General features: G+C 42.4%; 2 protein-coding genes across 5 annotated transcripts; both read right to left on the reverse strand.

Moving 5' to 3' along the window:
- Positions 1-184: 184 nt before the first annotated feature.
- Positions 185-2,974, reverse strand: mylz3 (myosin, light polypeptide 3, skeletal muscle). The gene is made up of 6 exons (XM_053864598.1): positions 2,912-2,974; positions 2,589-2,616; positions 1,180-1,323; positions 938-1,108; positions 777-854; positions 185-693 (listed from the first exon to the last, which is right to left on the reverse strand). Exons 1-6 carry the CDS (start codon positions 2,912-2,914, stop codon positions 665-667), a joined length of 453 nt encoding a protein of 150 aa, XP_053720573.1. The 5' UTR covers positions 2,915-2,974; the 3' UTR covers positions 185-664.
- Positions 2,975-5,410: 2,436 nt separating this feature from the next.
- lancl1 (LanC antibiotic synthetase component C-like 1 (bacterial)) lies at positions 5,411-18,663 on the reverse strand. Of its 4 annotated transcripts, none has more exons than XM_053853098.1 (11): positions 18,505-18,663; positions 12,727-12,870; positions 11,962-12,063; positions 11,754-11,871; positions 11,349-11,559; positions 10,224-10,371; positions 9,913-10,059; positions 9,531-9,713; positions 8,323-8,499; positions 7,423-7,495; positions 5,411-6,156 (listed from the first exon to the last, which is right to left on the reverse strand). In XM_053853098.1, the coding sequence occupies exons 2-11, from the start codon at positions 12,748-12,750 to the stop codon at positions 6,080-6,082; spliced, it is 1,260 nt and encodes a 419-aa protein (XP_053709073.1). In that variant the 5' UTR covers positions 12,751-12,870; positions 18,505-18,663; the 3' UTR covers positions 5,411-6,079. The 4 variants fall into 4 exon arrangements, with proteins under 4 accessions (XP_053709073.1, XP_053709072.1, XP_053709076.1 ...); XM_053853097.1 differs by having other exon boundaries at positions 12,727-12,865; positions 18,275-18,663; XM_053853101.1 differs by lacking the exon at positions 12,727-12,870 and having other exon boundaries at positions 18,275-18,663.
- Between the last annotated feature and the right edge of the window lie 279 nt (positions 18,664-18,942).

Here is an 18,942-nt window from a genome sequence, read left to right on the forward strand (position 1 = left end):
GGTTTCACGTCATTTTGCAAGGTTTTGGTTTGTTTACATGTAAGTAGATTAAATATGGTTATTGATCACAAATGAAGTCAAGAGTCATGAATCAGTTCTATTACTTGAATGTTTGTTAGGGGGAAGATGGGCCCCGAGGTCAAAAAGGTTTCGAACCCCTAGTGTAGAGGAAAGATGAGGAGTGATCAGTGGAGATGGGATGTACTTTGGAAAAGTTTATTCTGAAATGAACAGAGTGAAAATAAATAACGCTTGTCGGGGGAGATGGGAGGTTATGGCGGTCGATCCACTGCTCTTCTCCAGGACCTTTGGCTTTTGCTGGGCCAGTGATGACATGACTGAATGAGGTGGTGGTGGGATGGGAGGGATCTACCCTCACTTGATGAGTGGTTACCCCTTCTCCCCCTTTCCTCACCCCAATGTGGCGAGTGGAGACGCGCCCCCGGGGGGGAGTGGAGGCCGAGTGATGGGGGTCTACAATGGAGAGGTGTTGCTGGTGGCGTCCCAAGAGAGGAGGGTAAGAGACGAAAGGAAAACAAAATAAACAACAAGATGGGTTGGCTTCAGCATCTCTTGCACATAGTCCTTGTCTTTCCTTGGTTGGTCTTTGATACAGTGTCTGCAGACAAGCTGCAGTTTCCTCAGCACTCCAGCTGCCGGCCTCTTACACAGACATGATGTGCTTGACGAAAGCTGCGACACACACAGGGACGACACGTTCATACTGGAAACAGCCACCGCGCAAAGCTCGCTGGGAAGCGAGTGAGCGAGCTCACCCTCATAGTGCACACTGCCGTTCTCGTCCTCCTGACCGGCCATGAGGGCGTCGATCTCGGGCTCGCTCATCTTCTCTCCTGTGGATGGTCACCAGTCAGTGAAGGCCTCACATTCTCTGCAAGCCAAGTGGTCACGGTGGGTTCTATTTCTGGGGACTCACCCAGGGTGGACAGCACAATGCGCAGCTCAGCGCCCATGACGGTGCCGTTGCCCTCCTTGTCAAAGACACGCAGACCCTCAACGTAGTCGTCGTATGTACCCTTGGGCAGGGCGTCGACCTCCTTCAGCATGGGCAGGAAAGCGTCGAAGTTGAGCCTCTTGTTGGCCATGTCTAAGCGAAAATACACCGTGTCAGTGGATCTATTGTGGTAAGAAGCGGGCGGCAAGTCGAGTCGGCCGTACCGTCGGCGGTTGGGTTGCCCAGGATCTTCACGACGTCCTTGTTGGTGGGGTTCTGGCCCAGAGCGCGCATGATATCAGCCACCTGGTTGTAGGCCACCTGGCTGTCACCAATTCTGTCAAAGAGACCGAAGGCCTCCTTGAAGTCTGGAGAGAGGAATAAACACAAGCATGACAAACCACATAATCCCAGACCTTATCCTGAGTAAACCCCCCCTGCTCCCGGCTGCTGTGGAAAGTATGGTGGCGCATTGTTCTGAGGAATCACAGACTGCAGAAGCAACATACTTCCTCGCGTTTCCTAATTATCAGGAGCGACAGCTGGGCAGTCAGTCAAACACAGACTTGTGCAGCTGCATCTTTTCAGTTTGGTTGAAGTTGGTTTGAAGTCAGTATTTTAGATGATGTTGAGATGTTTGCATTTGAAATGTTCCCGTGTGTGAGGCTTCTGTGAAGAACCTTGCGACCTTTCTGACAGATTTATGTGATGCTTACACCACAGCAGCAGCAGCAGCAGCAGCTGGACAAGCCCCGCCCACCTCTCTTTAAACCGGATACCATGACCAGAAACTCTAGCAGCCTGGCGGATGGGCACATGCCATATAGAGGCACGACTCAGGTTTAATGTGAGCCAGTGCTGACTGGTGTGTAATCTATACCTCTAGAAGGCAGCAAACGCTGACCCCCAGGTCCTTCGCAGTTTTAAGAGCGAGAACTGGCCTGCTTGTTCATAATAGTGTAAAGACTTCACCCTGGATATTCTTTTTTTTGCCCTGTCTGTGAAGGGGGCTCCAGCAGGGGTCAGAGTTGAGAGTCCTCGTGTAAAAGGAAGCCGCTTGGCCTTGGGATTAGCACCTCGGCCTGCAACACTGGGTCTGCGCTGCCTAGAATAGATACGTCAGATTCCCCTCGACAGCTGGACCCACGCAGGTTGCTTTTTTAAAATGAATATTTACGCTAGGAATTCTGGGAATTTTGCCACTGTGAAGCGCATAGATGGAAATGAGGAACAAAGAGAAGCACTAATTTGCCACAGTATTTCAATTTAAATGGTAATTTACGACCATTAAAATGCAATTTGATTTTTTTTGGCTACACTGATCTAAAAATGGGAATTCCGTGGTCAATTTAGCATTATGATAAACACAACTGGATCATTTCAGTCTGTAACAAATAACATGCTCTTCATTTCAGTATTCCGCCAAAACAGTTATTTACACAAAAAATAAAAATAAAAATAAATAAATATTAATAATAATAGTGACACTTAATATTGGACATTGATCCAGTTTTAATCGCAGCTATTCAAATCTATATAAAATCTCTGGATTATGTTTGAGCTTTTTAGATTTCTAGCGCATTTCTTTTGAAAATATTTCTGCATGTGTTTCCTCTTCATTTTGGTGACTTACCCTCAATCTGGTCCGGGGTGAACTCAGTCTGCGACACAGAAGCAAAGAATTACACAAGAGGATTAAGATATTGCTCATTTCAAAGGTTAGAGGAAAATAAAATTAATTCTACACAGCAAAAGCAGTTACTATAGTGTTGCAAAAACACATCTTTTAATAAAAAAACCCCAATATATATAAATTACTCTTAACATTTTATGACACTATGTAGTTTGATCATCAGAAGTTACTATCCAGACAGCAAGTACATTCCATCAGCTGGTTAAAATAATGTCAAAAAATGAACTCCAAAGTCCTGAGAGGTCCATAAATCATACACACACCATGTTGGAGGATAACAAGCTGGAGGAGCGGAAAGAAAGGAGGAGAGAGGCCGAAGTCCCAAGACAGAGTGGTCCTGAGCCATAGTGGGAGCCCCCCTCTTATCTAACCCGCACATGTGATGTCACACATGTTCATAGGGCGGATCAGATGACTGGCTGGAACATCTTTAACTTTCTTAGGGCAAACGGAAAGAGGAGCCGAGCGCCTTCACAGCGTTGGGCCTTTAGAAGGGAAAGGGGGGGGGCTATTTTTAGGAAGCCAAAGAAGTGTGTCAAGACCTTGCGCCTGAACATTGGAGCGCTAAAACATCTCTGTAATGAAGCAAAATCACCACAGCTGTGAGGTCCCTGTCATTCTTATCACAATTCAGCTGAGCAGATGTGGATCTCAGCTACCTAGTGACCCGCTTCTGGAGACCCAAATTGTGGAGGAGTTATTTTTAAACTGCGACGCCACTCCTCCACTTATGGTGAAATAACAGCAGACTCGGGAAAGAATCGTGAACCAGCAGCAGTTTTTCAAACACCATCGCAGGTTTGTCTCTTCAGATCTGCCGTTGTCTGGTCACCACAATCCTTACTCCATGTCAGTCCGGAAACCAATGAAGAAAGCATGAACTGACTACTACCATCATCCTGTCGCCAATAAAAATGACAAACCACAAGTAATTGGAGAAAAATCAAATCATTTCAATGTTTTCCTAAATGTTCTGTACCAGAGCTCTCCATGGTGCTGGTTCTAGTCTGGACTCACAGCCTCCGTAAAAGGACCATCAAGACACAACAGAAAAGGCCATTTAATTCAGCTGCGGGTGCATTGATCCCCATGTGATGACGAAACCAGTGATCTTCATGAAATGTGAAGGTTTGGGGTAACAGATTGAGAACATTCGGTGCTTGGAGGACTTTCATACATACCTGTAAACATGTATTATTATTATTATTGAAATCTATATAGATGGAAATAAATTATTTTTTACAAGCCATATAATATTTCGAGGAATACAGGAAGTAAAAGATGAATTCACAAATGAATCTATGATTAATAAAAAAAAAAAGTGATCACCTTTTGGGGGTTAAACTACCATTTCATCAGAATAACTTCAACAACGCTTCAGATTTTTGACTGACTCAGATGATCCAGCACTTGGCTTTTTTGGGAGTACAGCAAATCTAATAATGTACATATGTAAGTCCGCAGTTTATTCTCATATAGGGTCTGGTGGATGTCTCAGCTACATCAGGCCAGCTACATGAGGAACCCCACACAGGACGGGGTGACATTTGGCTGCACATTTTTAGAGTTTTTCTTTTCTAAAATCTAAAAAGTCTTTTTTTGCAACAGAGAGGACGGTTGCCTCTGACATTTGTAATTTTTCAATCCCAGTTTTGACACCGTCCTCGTGAAAAGAACTGAAGTGGAACGCTAGTGATGGGCTGATGAGGCTTCATGAAACAGTGTCCTAATTTTCAGAGGCCACCAGATGGTGCTCTTGGTGTAAAAATGACGTGAGGCTTCATTGATATGGTTGTTTAAATCCAACAATTTTAGAGCAGAGTACCATCTGGTGGCCTCTGAAAATAAGAACACTATTTCATGAAGCCTCATCAGCTAGTCACGACCAAACGCTCTGTCGTTCGTAATGAAAAACCTCATCTAGACATTTTTTTTCAGGGACACTCGGTTTTTGTCTGATCTCTAAACACAGAAGTTGGAGTGCGGATGAGGAAATCTCATCACGTGGGTCATTCGATGTAACATTGGATGAACATGGAGGTTTGTTGACATATTTGCTACCAGTTGTTGTGACAGCACTGTGTACATTAAGATGTCATCACATATTAAATAATCATTCTTCGTTGACCGTTTCAACTTTCTCCCACTTCTGTAGCAGTCTAAGTATTTCCCATGAGTTCTTTGAGGCTTCTTTGATGTGGACCACTATTATAACACCAAAATGTTGAGAAAATACATTCAGAAAAAAGGATCGTGTACAGCCCAACGGACTCCAAACTCAGCTTTATACACAAAAAAAGCCAGAGGAGATGCAGTTGTAGTCCAGAGAGGGAAATCACTGATGTCCAGTAATATGCTTGTATAACCTTAAAGCAGAGTAGTGTTGTCAAAGAGGGCGGGGCAAAAGAGTTGGAGGACATTTGTAGGAGTGAGGAGACCCCACCCTGAGACAGTTGAACTCTATTTTTACCTTCATTCCAACAGGCGGTGTTTGGTTTCTTCAGCACTCTCTGGTGAGTTGGGGGGTGGAGATGGAATACTCTCCTCAAGACTTGCTGTTACAGTACTCCCCACTACAACCTCCCCCACCTCACCCACTCTGCCAACCTTGCTCTCCTAGGACCCCAAACGGCGTCAGGTCACGGCGCAGAATGGACCCGAGGCTAAAAAAAAGAGCAGTCGCATTTTGAGGGCTGTTTGGCTCCCGGGACGCCGTGAGCCTTATTTGGGAAAACAGACACAGGGAAAGAGTTTTTAAAAAACATTTTTATTATTGCTTAAATTGCAGCTGACCTTTGCACAAATGGTGACATTTGACAAGTTCACTCACAGGTATTTCAAACAAAAACTAAAGCAGCTTCAAAAGTTTATTTCGGAATAGTGCAGAGGATAGGGTCAAAGGTTAAGGGAAGAAAACAAAGCTGAAAGCAAAACATGTTTTGTTTCAGGAACAACAGCTGATGACTGTTTTTAAACACAGTGTGTCCTATAAACACAGCTTACCCTCATGACATAAAAGCTGGCATACTGCGAGTGTTCAAGGGGCTCTAACATGCTTCCCCATGTGAGAGTTATCTGCAGTGTTAGCAAGATGCCGGCTAAAACACAGCAACCTACTACCAAGATGACATCTGAGTCACTTTGGTTTTAATGAACAAACTGGTCTGTGATCAGTTGAGACCAGAACAGTCTCGTGGGGTGTACATTTTACATGAATATAACTTAATATATACAAACATATACAATTTTATTTGTATGAGAGGTGACTACCTTGGTTCATTTTGTGATGGGATTTTATGTCTAAAGCCTCCGTTTCTTTATAGATTTGTGAAAATAAACAAAATAAAAGCAAGCTAATTCCCACCAGTGGCATTTCCATGTTGAACCATGCAAAGAGGAAGTGATGTGAAGACAACTACCTGCTGAGGTCTTTACACCTCAAATGCAGGGAATCTGGAGTCCATGGGCTGCAGGAGGTCAGCCAGGAAGTAGATGGTTCCCGCCATGCCTGCCAACAAGACGCAAGAAACTTGCTAAGCTTTTGATACAGGATGCAGGACACAAGGTCGAACTCCGCATGTCCTGGCATCTCACATTCAATTTATGTTGGTGGTGGGGAGAAATGATCAATGTAGATACTGATTTTCAGATATCAACATCCATCATGGGCACAAAAATCGCCATTTACTACTTGGTAGTCTTCTTGTTTGCTTAGACAATTTCTGCCCCAACTGTTATTAATATTTACACAGTAAAAAGTTTCTGATGTTAGAATGAAAACGACTGAATGAACTTAAAATTCATGACAGTGAAAGTCAACAGGACCACAGTGATTATGTTTAAGAAGAAACAAAATGAAAAAAAAAAATCCTTAAAAACAAACAGAAAAAAACATTCATATTCATATGAAGCAAAAATAAGCACCAAGTAAAATTAAGTGAAGGTCAACCACATTCCTTAAGATGAGAGACAACGTGTGTTGCTATTTCTGAGCAACACATCCGATGGATTTATTAAGTGAAAATAGTAATGTAAAAACTAAAGATCTCACATTCAGACTGCCCATTATTACTTGTGCAAATCCTTCACTTAACCCTATAGTCACAAATATGTAAATATTTCACGGACACCAGTCTCCAGAGATTCACCAAACTGCGACATCTCACATCGAATTCAATGTTTTTCAGTCGTCCTTTTGACAGAATAGCAGCTACATTCTGTCGGTTTTTCTATTTTTTTTTTACTCCTTGAAGAGGGACATGAAAATGTGTCTGACTTAATGAACACAGGGAACTTTTTAATTCTATTTTCATATTACAAAAGTATACTGACTAACTAAGCACGCACTATAAAAAGATACCTATAACTTTATTCACTATAGTTACAAACTAAATATGCACTGTAAAAAGATAGAAATTTTCATTGTATTACAAACTGAACGAATGACTCTCAATTTGGTTACAAATTGAGAGTGTGATCCATGTGATCGGTATCTGTGATCGGCAGCAAAAATCCTGATCGGAGCATCCCCAATAGTTTGAATTGTATTTATATTGAATGAACTCATTTCCTTCACCTACAACATAAGAAGGGACCACAGAAAGTACGTCATGTTTCGCCTGATACTGAAAACATTTAGGGGAGTAAAAAGTCAATTTCATAAACCGCAATTACAATGGTTAATGGTTGAATTTCATACACTCCAGGTTTGAATATTTATCCATTCGGATGACCATAAAAATATTACACAAATAAAAAGGTGATGGCACAATACCTTCGAACAGTGAGAAGGGGGTGTCGGGTGTCCGGCATCCATGTTGTCCATAGTTCATGCACCAGTCTGCAAACTGCAGAACAAACGGTGGTTAGATAACAGCATCCATCGTTACAGGCTCAGGAGAAGAGACAGTAATGTCAACATCTGCTAAACCTGGTGCTTGAACTGAAATCCTGGAATTTGTCAAGGTATCAGATTATGACCACAATGGTGTAACCAGAGCAGGACGCAGATCTGTCATAATCCACAGTGCCTATTTCCATCCTGTAAGAACAGACTTATAGCAACAACCGCACACACGGGACGAGGAACCTGCAGCAGGGAGACTTCTGTTTTGACTAAGAGCAGCGGCTGAACAAGTCTGACCTTGAGGATACAGAACGTAAACAACGTGACGTTCCTCTCTCATGAGGAGAGGGCTCAGTTACTTTAGCGACCCCTAGTGGAGGATGCTGGAGAAGCCTTAACTGAAGGCTTAGTGAAGGTACAGGACTGTGTTGATGCAGCAGCCACATATATTTGTTATTGCCAGGAATCAAATACAATTTTAAAAAGGTTTGTACTATGAAAAGTCATACAGTCAACTATGATCGTCACGTTTGGAGACATTCGAAATAACCTACTGCTTGAGTACATTTCAAGCGGTTCCCATTTCTTCGTGGGTATCATCATCATTTGTTAGTTTAGGAATTATTGTCAATTTTGAAAGGCCTATTCAGTGAATTATAGAAAACATCGCTAATCCACTCTGATATAAAAGCCTCCCCAGAAGATTCCATCACGATAAAAATGAATTGAGGGCACAATAAGCACAGTGGTTATGGGAATAACAAAACATGCTTGTTGACTGAAAAACACAGTCTAAACAAGGATAGAAACTTATTTTAAAACGTTCACCATGCAGGCTCTGTAGAGGTGCTTGAGGTCGTTGGTTTGCCGGTACAGAGCAAGGAAGGTGTAGGCATTTCCCGCTGCTCCATGGCAAAGCCCGTAGCCCTTCTTAAGAAGACCCCATTTCCACACCACCTCTCCACACTTGAGAGCATCATTCAGATACTCTGGGACGCCAAACACCTGGAGGGGCAACACACGGCAAAGATGAGGGCACGATGTATTCCTCCAGTTTAGACAGCACGCATATTTTCATATATATACAGTATGGTTATTTTTGAGTGTGACCACTCATAACCTACACACATAACCCTTTCCCCAGCCTCTCCCCCCAAACCTACCCTTAAGCAGAACTCTGAATCAAACTGAAACCCATTCATAAGCACCCAATCATTCTGACATTTTCACCCTATAAACTCTATATGGACCGACCAAAATGTCCACACAAAGCAAAACGTCCTCATAAGATCAGTGTCTTGTTAAAGATTGGTCCACACATGAATATAATTACATATGCACGCGCACACACACGCAAGGATCTTGGCTGTGGAAATGGCTCTCAGTGATATCTATAGAGAAACATTTTCAGTGTTATATATGACTGGTTGCACTGTCTTTGTTCGAACCATGGACTTAACTTCTGTCACTGTATATTTAGCCTCTTTTTGCCGACATCATCCCTCCACTCACTGATGTTGTACTGTTCTGAGATTCTGTTGTTCATCTGTCCACCACGACTCTGATCGCCGATGAAACAAATGACAATAAAATATACTATATTTTAGTTTGTAACAGTGTTGCTAGGAACTGAGGGAAATAGTAAAATGTGTCCAGTAAATTCCAGATTTGAAATAACCCTTGGGAAAGAACACTGTGGAGCAGAGTAAATAAATCTGACAGCGAGAAGTTCCCAGTTCAACAGAGTGAGACCAACTCCTCTGTAACCCTGAATACAAACATTAGTCTTGTTCGATTCTTAAAGAATCCACTTCCAATAACTTACGTTTGCAAAATGTGTTTTGTTTTTGATACTGAGCCTTTGCATGCAAATCTTTATGACAAGCAAAACTAAATTGAATAGAAAGGTGTTCGGTTTAACTTCAGCGGGTCACCACTAGATGTCAGCGTTACCCAGCACATCACCTTCGATGCCTTCATTGAGTTGGTGAACACAAGCAGGATGCAACTATTGTGATTGATCAGCATGGATTTACTTTGTAGGCTTGAAGAAGCATGTACACCACTCCTGGAGACCCGTGGCACCAGTGCACCAGCAGGTCGCGGTCGTCTCCAACACACGGAGGATAGTTCCCTGAAGAGAACTTCAGCCTGGAGACAAAATCCACGCTGGGCTTCACGAGGCGGTGGATGCTCTCTTCCACAGGGGTGAAGCCTGGCTGTGAGACACATTAGTGGAATTACCACTGCACTGCAACATTTACATTTATCATAAATGGACAATGACTTGTAGATGGAGTTGGGAATACTGTAAACACTGGGCGGTGCCAGCATCAAGCATGTTGACTGTAGTTTAAGGTTGCATCTCTCCCATGCTGAACTGTTCATGCATGACATCATCGCTCAGTATGTGACTACCTGCATAAGGAAGTAGTAAATGCCAGCTAGTCCGTGTGCTGCACCCACATACTGCTCCCGGTACCACTCGTACATCAGGGGGCTCTGATTCTGGACACGAGCCTTCCGGCTGTAACGTTCTCCAGACTCCAGCACCGCCGCACTGATCTATGGGAAACACACAGCAGTTCAGTCACTCAAAAACAATAAAGTCAAAGAAATGAATGAACGCAGAGGCACATTAGAACATTACACCCGACTAAATGAGAGCAGCAGATAAAAACTGCCGGCTTCGACAAACATAATTTGAAGGCGCATATGCTGCAGCCCACCTGCTGGATGTGCTGCAGTGGGATTCTGTCTTGGCCAAGCTGTTGGTTGATGAAGACGAGTGAGTAGAGGAAGCCCATTCTACCATAGAGCATCTCATCTGGCAGATCGCCGGAACCTTTCACCACAGCCTGGTGGTACTGCATCAGTCTGCAAGAGGCAGGTGACCTTATGTCAGGCTTGATTCAACAGCAAATGGAGCAGAGCTAAGCCTCTTCTGCAGCTAGTGTCACATAAATGAAGCCTCACCAGTCCATCACTATTAATTTGTATTTGTTGGAAATTGAACCTACCTCTTACGCTATAGTCTGTAGGGGTTCTTAAACAACACATCTCTTTCTGCATTTTTGCTTTTTTCTGATCTAAAATAGATTCAACAATGGTTAAAAAACAAACAAAAAACAAAAGAAGAGCTTTTTGACATAATGGTGACTCAATGTATAAATAGTCAGTATAATTCATATGTTGTCATAAGTAGGTAATACAACGCTAAATAAGTGTAAACAGAAACCAGAGATCCAGTCGGTGCAACATTAGAATGCAGGTCAAAAACCTCTACCCTACTGGTACTGATGTTCTACTGGTGCCAGTGCGCATGGAAGCCTGTTCTTCTCACCAAAAGATGAAGAGTGTCATCAAAAATAGGTGAAGTGAGTTTAAAGAATGAGGGAGCCATCTGTGTTTGGCTGCTCTGCAGAACGATTTTGCTGTGAAAGTTTGCCTCAAACAGGTTTGAAAACTGCAAATGCCCAGGTTTTCCAACGTAAACAAGCAATGGTAGCAACTTATCAAAACAGCGGTAAGGAGACATCATTGCAACTATAGAAGAAGGAAGTTGGGATAAAAATAAGACCACTGTTTACATGAACCTGCTGTTCCTCCGCAACTATTGAAGCTACTTCCACTGCTTCAGTGCGCAGGTGTTTGGTGCCTCCAGTGATGTCACAAGGCGGCGGCGGTGGTGGTGTTTGACCCACTTATGAAAACATTGGAAGTGCAATTGTATTTTCTTTTATACAGAGAGTGAAAACCCTGTACAACGTCTTGCGCATAAGTTCATGTTTGTCTTGGTGACCCCTCAAAAGTCTAAACTACCAATGAATGTTAGGGGAAAAAAGAGACCTGACCTGTTGATGCACTCGTCTGCCTCTCCAGGCCTCTGCAGTCTATGGTATACAACGACGGCGACAGCCAGTGGGCCAGCATCTCCACACAGGAAGGTAACGTCGTGGCGGCGAGTCAAACATTTCAGGCTGCGCGTTACGTAGTCCAGAGCCTTTTGAATGAACGATGCCTCCTTGAAAACATTGTGAAGATGAAGGTAGAGAAGAGCAATGCCTGAATGAAGACAAGAAACTCAGAATTAGCACCTACTGTCACGTCATGAAAATGGACACAAAAGGAAACAGTAGTTGCAAATATTTTTGCAAGTTTCAGGCAAAACCAGGATCAAAGTTCATGGCCACAGGTTTTGATCTTCATCGTGGGTGTCGGATGCGAACGTGACTCACAGACCAAACATGTGCGGTCACCTGCCAAGCCCGTGTAAGTGGTGCAGTCTCTTGGATCAGCCGTCACCAGCCCTCGTTCCATCATCCCGACCAGCTCGCTGACTTTGCTGCTCAGCCTCTGGGTGAACTCCGGAGTGAGCTTGAAAAGTCAAGGAGGCAAGCAAGGCGAAACGCCCAAGACGGATCACTTTGGAGTCCATATAAAAACGGGAAGTGAAAGCTGCTGTACCTTTCCCTGGCTGTCAAACAGCGGCTGCGTGAGCGCCGAGCTGCCATCATAATCACGATAGGGATTTTTCAGGGCTCGCGTGTCCATTAGTAGTCGATAAATCTACAAGCGAAACCAAATACAAACATTCAACTTCTTCAAAACTAGAGAGCTCCGGCAGAAAATAAACGTCGTGATATTGCTCAGCACGGCAGATGCTGTCTCCCGCACCCTCACACAAGACGCAGCAGCGCGTAAAATGACATTTGCCAATAACCTTTACAAGTAGCTGGATATAATTCTGAAAGCAGATGTGAAATATGAATGCGCAAGAGATGAAATACCGCTGGGACTGCAGCAACGTTGTGTTGATTTCAGACTTCTTCGTCTGTATCAATCTTTTGTAAAATAAAGTTTTACTGCCACCTGCTGACTAAGACGGGTAACTGAAAACGTTAGGTCACTATTTTTCTTATTATAATAAATAATTAAAAAATATGCCGCGGGTCAAACAACCTTAAAAGTCAGCAATAAATAATTCGTTGTATTTAATCTCAGTAGAAAAAAAAATCATCCCACAATTTGATGTGAAGCAAAGCCCTCAGACCAAAGCAGGATGTCAAATATGCGTATTGAACAAGAACACAAATGAACATTTTGACCAAGTGTCCTCCAACATATGTAAGTGGCATCCCTGACGTCAGGCACACCTTGTATCAGTGCATCTCCACGTGCTCCGGTATCAAAACCAATTACTGGTTTTGATACCAGTAATTGGTATCTTACCTCCATCTCCAGTATCCTCTGCATAACCACTGTCTCCTTTCCACCTGTCCAAACCACTTGAGTCTGGCCTCCATGACTTTGTCCCCAAACCTCTCCATGAGCTGTCCCTCAGATATGCTTGTTTCTGACCTTGTCCTTCCTGTTCTAACACGACACAAAATGCATGAGGTCGCATTCTAAGGGACCCAACACACCCTGCACAAATGCTTTGTCCACAAACCTCCAGGGAAAAAGTTTAAGAAGACTTATATTTCCCCCAATTTAAAGTGTTAGCTATAACGTCATTGCAAGACATATTGTTCTATTCTGAGTCCGAGTGAGTTGTGAGACAAATATTAGAGCATGAGTGGCTCTCCTGCACCTGCAATGCGTACAGGTATCTTAAGGAACATAAAGGGTTGGAGACCTCCTGCTCTCGATCAGCACAGACAGTGTGCGGCTGACATTCTCTTTTCTTCTCTATCAACCTCCTCAGAGCCAACAACAGATCCGTGGTGCTCTTTCTCGGCACGAACTCATGCTGCTGCTCACTGATGCTGACCTCTAAGCCTGACAACAGTACATTACGATTTAAAAAGAGGGAAACGTGACATAGAAATGAGAGGCTCAGTATGCTTCTTCAACAGGTTGACGCGTTGCTGAACCTCAGTCAAACAAAATAAAAGCTGGAAAAATGGAGCGGATAAAGGGAAATGCAGCACTGAAAAAAATGAAGTCACTGTGAAAACCTGATCACTGGCTGAGATAGGAATTCCAGATCCCGAATTCACACCTCTGACTTCAATTTCTTTTTAAATATTCACTTTCTGGTTATTTCGGCATTTCCTTTTTTGGTCCTTTTACTTTTTATATGATACTATTTTGCACTTGTAATATGTTTTAGGAAGCCATTCTATGAGTCATATTACATGAGAGGAGTGACGGGATGATGAGGCTTCATGAAACGGCGTCCAGATGGCGCTCTCTGCTCTAAAACCTTTGGATTTTTTTTTACAGAAGATTTATGGAAATGTCAATTGAATTGATGTAGTTGTCCTTCACCTGTCAAAGATGTATGATTTTTTTTTTTATTATGTAAGTTAAACACATTGATGTATATTTTATGCTCACTCCTTTCCAATGACACTCTCACGAGCAATTGAGAATTCCCAACATACAAATTAAAAGATAATTTTGAAGAAAAAGCGAGACGTATTTAGTCCGCTGCGTTCACCACACAGCAAAATGAACAGAGTCCATTTTGGGCCCAGGGAAGAGACCCGACAGCTGAGATAAAGAACAGTCTAGTCTGCACCATGCTGCCACATCCCCATCTGTGGCTGTGCTAAAAATACACACAGTCTGGTGTCACCATACCAGTCATCTGTCCGGCCGAAGAAGAGGAGGGGGAGACAGCGAGAGGGGTGACCGAAAGAGAGACAGATACAAGAAGTTGAATGACAGGAGAGACGATAAAATATAGGAGGAATGTGTTACAACCAAGAGTTAGATGTGGCTCCACTGACAACTGTTCTCACAGAGCTCAAAAGGAATGTCGGCAGTTACGATGGGATTCTGGGCGACTTCCTCTTGGTTTTCAGGACACCTAAATAGAACCTGTATTTAGATGAAGGCTGAAAGGTGAAAAACTGCAAAAGTTGGGCCACTGTTTGCTTCAACCCACCCCAAAACAAAAAGGAAGTGATGGGATGCTCTCTCCGAACCACTCCTTGTTTGCAATGCTCAGTACGACTGGCGCTCTCGGTTTAATTTAATTTAAATGTAAATCCCTTTCTCTCCCTCTCTGAACATGCCCCGACAGTCTTTACTCTGCTCTCGGTGACTATTGTTGGTGTTCATCTGCGCAAAGATGGTCAACGCTCACAGTCCAGTGTAACGAAGGTCACCTCTGAGAGTCCATTCAAAATCTTTTTAGATTTTCCCGCAAATACACTACTCTGTGAAAGCAGCAACAATGAAAATGATGTAGTCCGGACACAGCCCACAGCACCCTCTCTGGCACACACACACTTATGAGGGCAAGTTTCCAACGAAATACAAAATACAGTACGTATAACACCGACAAGACACATTGGAAACTAAAGCAATAAATAACACGGATGTTTCACGAAGCGCAGATACTGCAACTTACCTTCTCTGGCATACACACAGTTATGGGGGCAAGTTGAGTGGGCTACCGGCCGTCACATAAAAAGAACAGGAACACAAATAAATCAAATAAAAAGAAGTAATTGTGAAGAATGTTGACTATATATATATATATATATATATATATATATATATATATATATATATATATAAATAACAGACTCAAATCCATTTTTGAGTCTGTCACACCAGCTGTCCCTCCAAGAAACAAGTGTGTCGTACAACAACTCACCACTAGGTGGACTCATTGCGCCATCTTGCTTTTGACCCTGGAAGTTGGCTCACTTGTTTTGAAAAATCTATATTTCTCTAACATCTGCTTCACAACAATTAGCAGCCGGTGCACAGCCTCTGTGGTCACCTCACCAACTCCAGCCGCTTCGTTCTGTGCGATCGAGACAGTTTAGCCTCCCTAATGAGAGAGCAGAAGCCAGGCACTTGCACCACCTCCCTGAGTGGACTTGCTAAACACGCCGCCCATTAACAATGGGCAGGTTTCTCACTATTCGGACGTCCATCACGATCCACAGCCGGAGAGCTGCCGCCATTCATCGATTTCATTTTGGAGCAAGCGAGCAGACAATGCAGATCCAGGTTTTAAAGATATTAAGATTCAGTCGGATCAGTGATATCCCGCTGCCTCTGACAACAACAGACGTTGAAAGTGCTTTTGGACCACAAATATCTGAAATAGTGCCTTGAAATAGATTTTGAAAATCTGATCAAAGCAAGTGACAGCTGGTTCATTCCAAAATTCCAATCACAGGAGTTGAGCCCTTATTGTCTCTCGGTGCTTCAGTTAAAAAAACAAAACAAAACGAAAAGGTATTCATGGATGAGATGCAACAGAGAGGCTTGTTAATTCAACATTAAAATACATTATTTTCCTAATGGCAGAGCAAATAAATACAATTTCAAAACATAATCTTAAGCAGGTTATTTCAAATAGCACTTTGAACATGAAATGCAGTCACTAAAGTAGAAGTAGTTCAGAAGTAGGAGTGATTTGTTGCCACCGCAAACTTCTGGTGGAGTGGATGAATACATATTTTCATGTTACCAGAGACCATGTTGCTGCAAATGTGTCCTCTAACCTGATAACTGATCCGAGGTAGATACATGCTGGCAGCACTGAGCTTCCACAGAAAGGCCGCAGCACGGACGTAAAATGACTTCTGAACCACTGAGACTGAAGTGCGGGACACTGCATGGAAAGACAGCTCAAAAGTTCAGTGTGGATCTGATCCAAGATGAAAGAACTTAAAAACGTAACTAGAAATATTGTTCTGATGACACAGATAATAGACACTACCTGCACAGTCATGCCTCGCCAGAATGACTACAATGTTCACATCCACGTTTTTTCCTATTGTCTTGCAATGCTTTTCAAAATGCTGTTGTGGACGACTGCACACTTCAACAAAGGATCCCTGCGTTGTTAAATTAATGCTAGTGATAGGCTGATGAAGCTTCGCGAAACAGTGTCCTAATTTTCATAGCCCACCAGATGGCACTCTTGGTTTAAAAATGATATGAGGTTTCATTGAAACCCAAAAATTTTCGAGCAGAGTTGCAAGGTTTTCATAAAAAGTGCTGAGGCAGAGATCATCTGTCTTTCAAAGACCATATTGGTACTATAAATATGGAATGTTTTACTGAATCACGGGACTGTTTCATGTAACCCAGTGATGGGCAGATGAGGCTTTATGAAACAGTGTCCTAATTTTCAGAGCTCTCCAGATGATGCTCTCTGATGCGAGGTTTCAGTGAAATGGTTGTTTAAATCCAAAGAGTTCAGAGCAGAGAGCGCCATCTGGTGGCCTCCGAAAATAAGCACACTGTTTCATGAAGCCTCATCAGCCCATCACTAATGAAACCTCATGAAACCTTTAATACTGTGTCATGAAACCATCACCACTGGCAAGGAAGGCCATCCACTCTGAGTCAGTCAGACTATGCCCAAAAGTCACATGTGGGAGATGATACAAAGTTTACTTGCAGTAAGAGGTCAGACAGAGATAATGCAGGGTGAGTTCTCATACATTGCAAATACATAGTTCCGAGATAAGTTTCGAGACACTGGAGGTGCTTGTAATACCTCCGACAGAATGGCGTGGAAGGGCTTCTGTCAGTATAATGAAGGACGTTCATCATTATACTGTATGCCTCTGCGGGTCAGAGAGAATCAAACATGTAGTCTTCAGATAAAACAGTATTTTTCCATCTGCGTTGAAGATCTTCCTGACTAGAGACACAACAAACATTCCCAGCAGACTTATTACATGCCTGTCCGTCTTTCCAAAGAGAAGTGGAAAAGGGAAACTGGTCTGATTCCACAGGTCAGTTCGGACAACATTTCTTGTGTTTCTGTAAAAAACTTTAAGGGGGAAAACAGTTCTCCACCAGCATTATCTGGTAGCTCCTGCAGCTCGTGAACTGTTTTGTACTGTTGGACTGATTCATTGAAACAAGGACTTTAATAGTCACATAGCACACATCCACAAAACAAGGCAGAGCTCACACAACTTAGGTGACACACTGCCAGGCCTGATGACACAATTGAAAAGCGTTGCACGATTCTAATCACCTTCACCTCCCTCACTTGTTGCCTCCCCTGTAGAGCCCAGGTTCTTGCCTCGCTGCAGGGGTGCCCGCTCAGACACTTAGGCTAACTGGCGGTTAACAGGCAAAGCTGCTTGTCCCCCTTCTGTCAGCAAGAAGCCACGCTGGGCACGTCCCATCATTCAAAATCATATTAGTACTCAGCATTTCAAAACATGCGATGGCAGGAAAAGGAGGGAAAAGACATTCAGGTTCTTCAGTGGCTGCGACCGCGCACGTCCACATGAAAAAAGATAGGGTGCTGCCGAATACTTAATTGCATTTAAATAATTCAATCAGATTGGTGTTGTTGCAGCAACAACCATTACCACGGTGCGCATGAACCGTCGACCCGAAAAGATTACCTGCCAACACTACTGTCAGAAGCCTGTCAGGTTATTTAAGATAAACCTTCTCGAGGAAGTGAGTCTCCAAGGGAAGATAATAGCATTCTTGAATTAAAAAGTCACGCCGAACATACTTGAATATATGTGTGTATATATATATATATATATATATATATATATATATATATATATATATATATATATATATATATATATATATATATATATATATATATATATATATATATATATATATATATATATATATATATGTATATATATATATATATATACATATATACACACAGGAGTTGGACAAAGTAATGGAAAAACCTTAAAGGTAAAAACGCTTTTAAGGTTTTTAATTTGTCCAACCCCTGTATGTATAAATGTTGATTTTAAAATGACATAGCAGATAAAAAAATATACATGTATATGGAAACAAAACTCACCGCCGTAATGAAAGCCTGTGCTGAACCTGACCTGGCTTGAGGTGCAAAACATTGAGGGAAGCAAGGTCATGGACTGAGGTAGATAAAGGTCAGACTTGTAACACTTGTTGAATCATGACCTCCTCAAAAGACACGAAGCACTGCAGACTTCCGAGAGGCAAATGACAGGCTTGGTGGCCTTGCCTTTTGTTAAATTATACAAAATGAAATAATAATAAGAACAGTGTTACCTGGGTTCCATCTGAGAATTAAAGATTTTGATGATGTATTTATGTGTATTTTCTCTTTAGTTTTTTGCAATAACTAGTGTTGTGAAATATCCTTTTTTTTCCATTGAGCAACTTCATCATGGTCGACCAGGAAATTACTGGAGAAGCTGAATTTCACAGTCTCATAGTCCACACTGACATTATGAAGTCAAAATCCAGTTGAATATGAAACAAAGAGGAAAGAACAAATATGACATCAAAAATCAAAATTCCATAAATAGAAAAGAAACGTAATAATAAATTGCATCCAATTGTTTTCATATTCCAAAATAACATTATTTAACCACTGAGACCATTTTGATATTATTATTCAAACTAAAGGAAGTGACTAAAGAGTTTTTTGAAAGTCCATGACAGTTATCTTTAAGTTATTACAAGTAAAGTATTCATGAGTTGTAT

Source organism: Synchiropus splendidus, chromosome 1 (assembly GCF_027744825.2).
Source record: "Synchiropus splendidus isolate RoL2022-P1 chromosome 1, RoL_Sspl_1.0, whole genome shotgun sequence".
NCBI classification, from domain to species: domain Eukaryota; kingdom Metazoa; phylum Chordata; class Actinopteri; order Syngnathiformes; family Callionymidae; genus Synchiropus; species Synchiropus splendidus.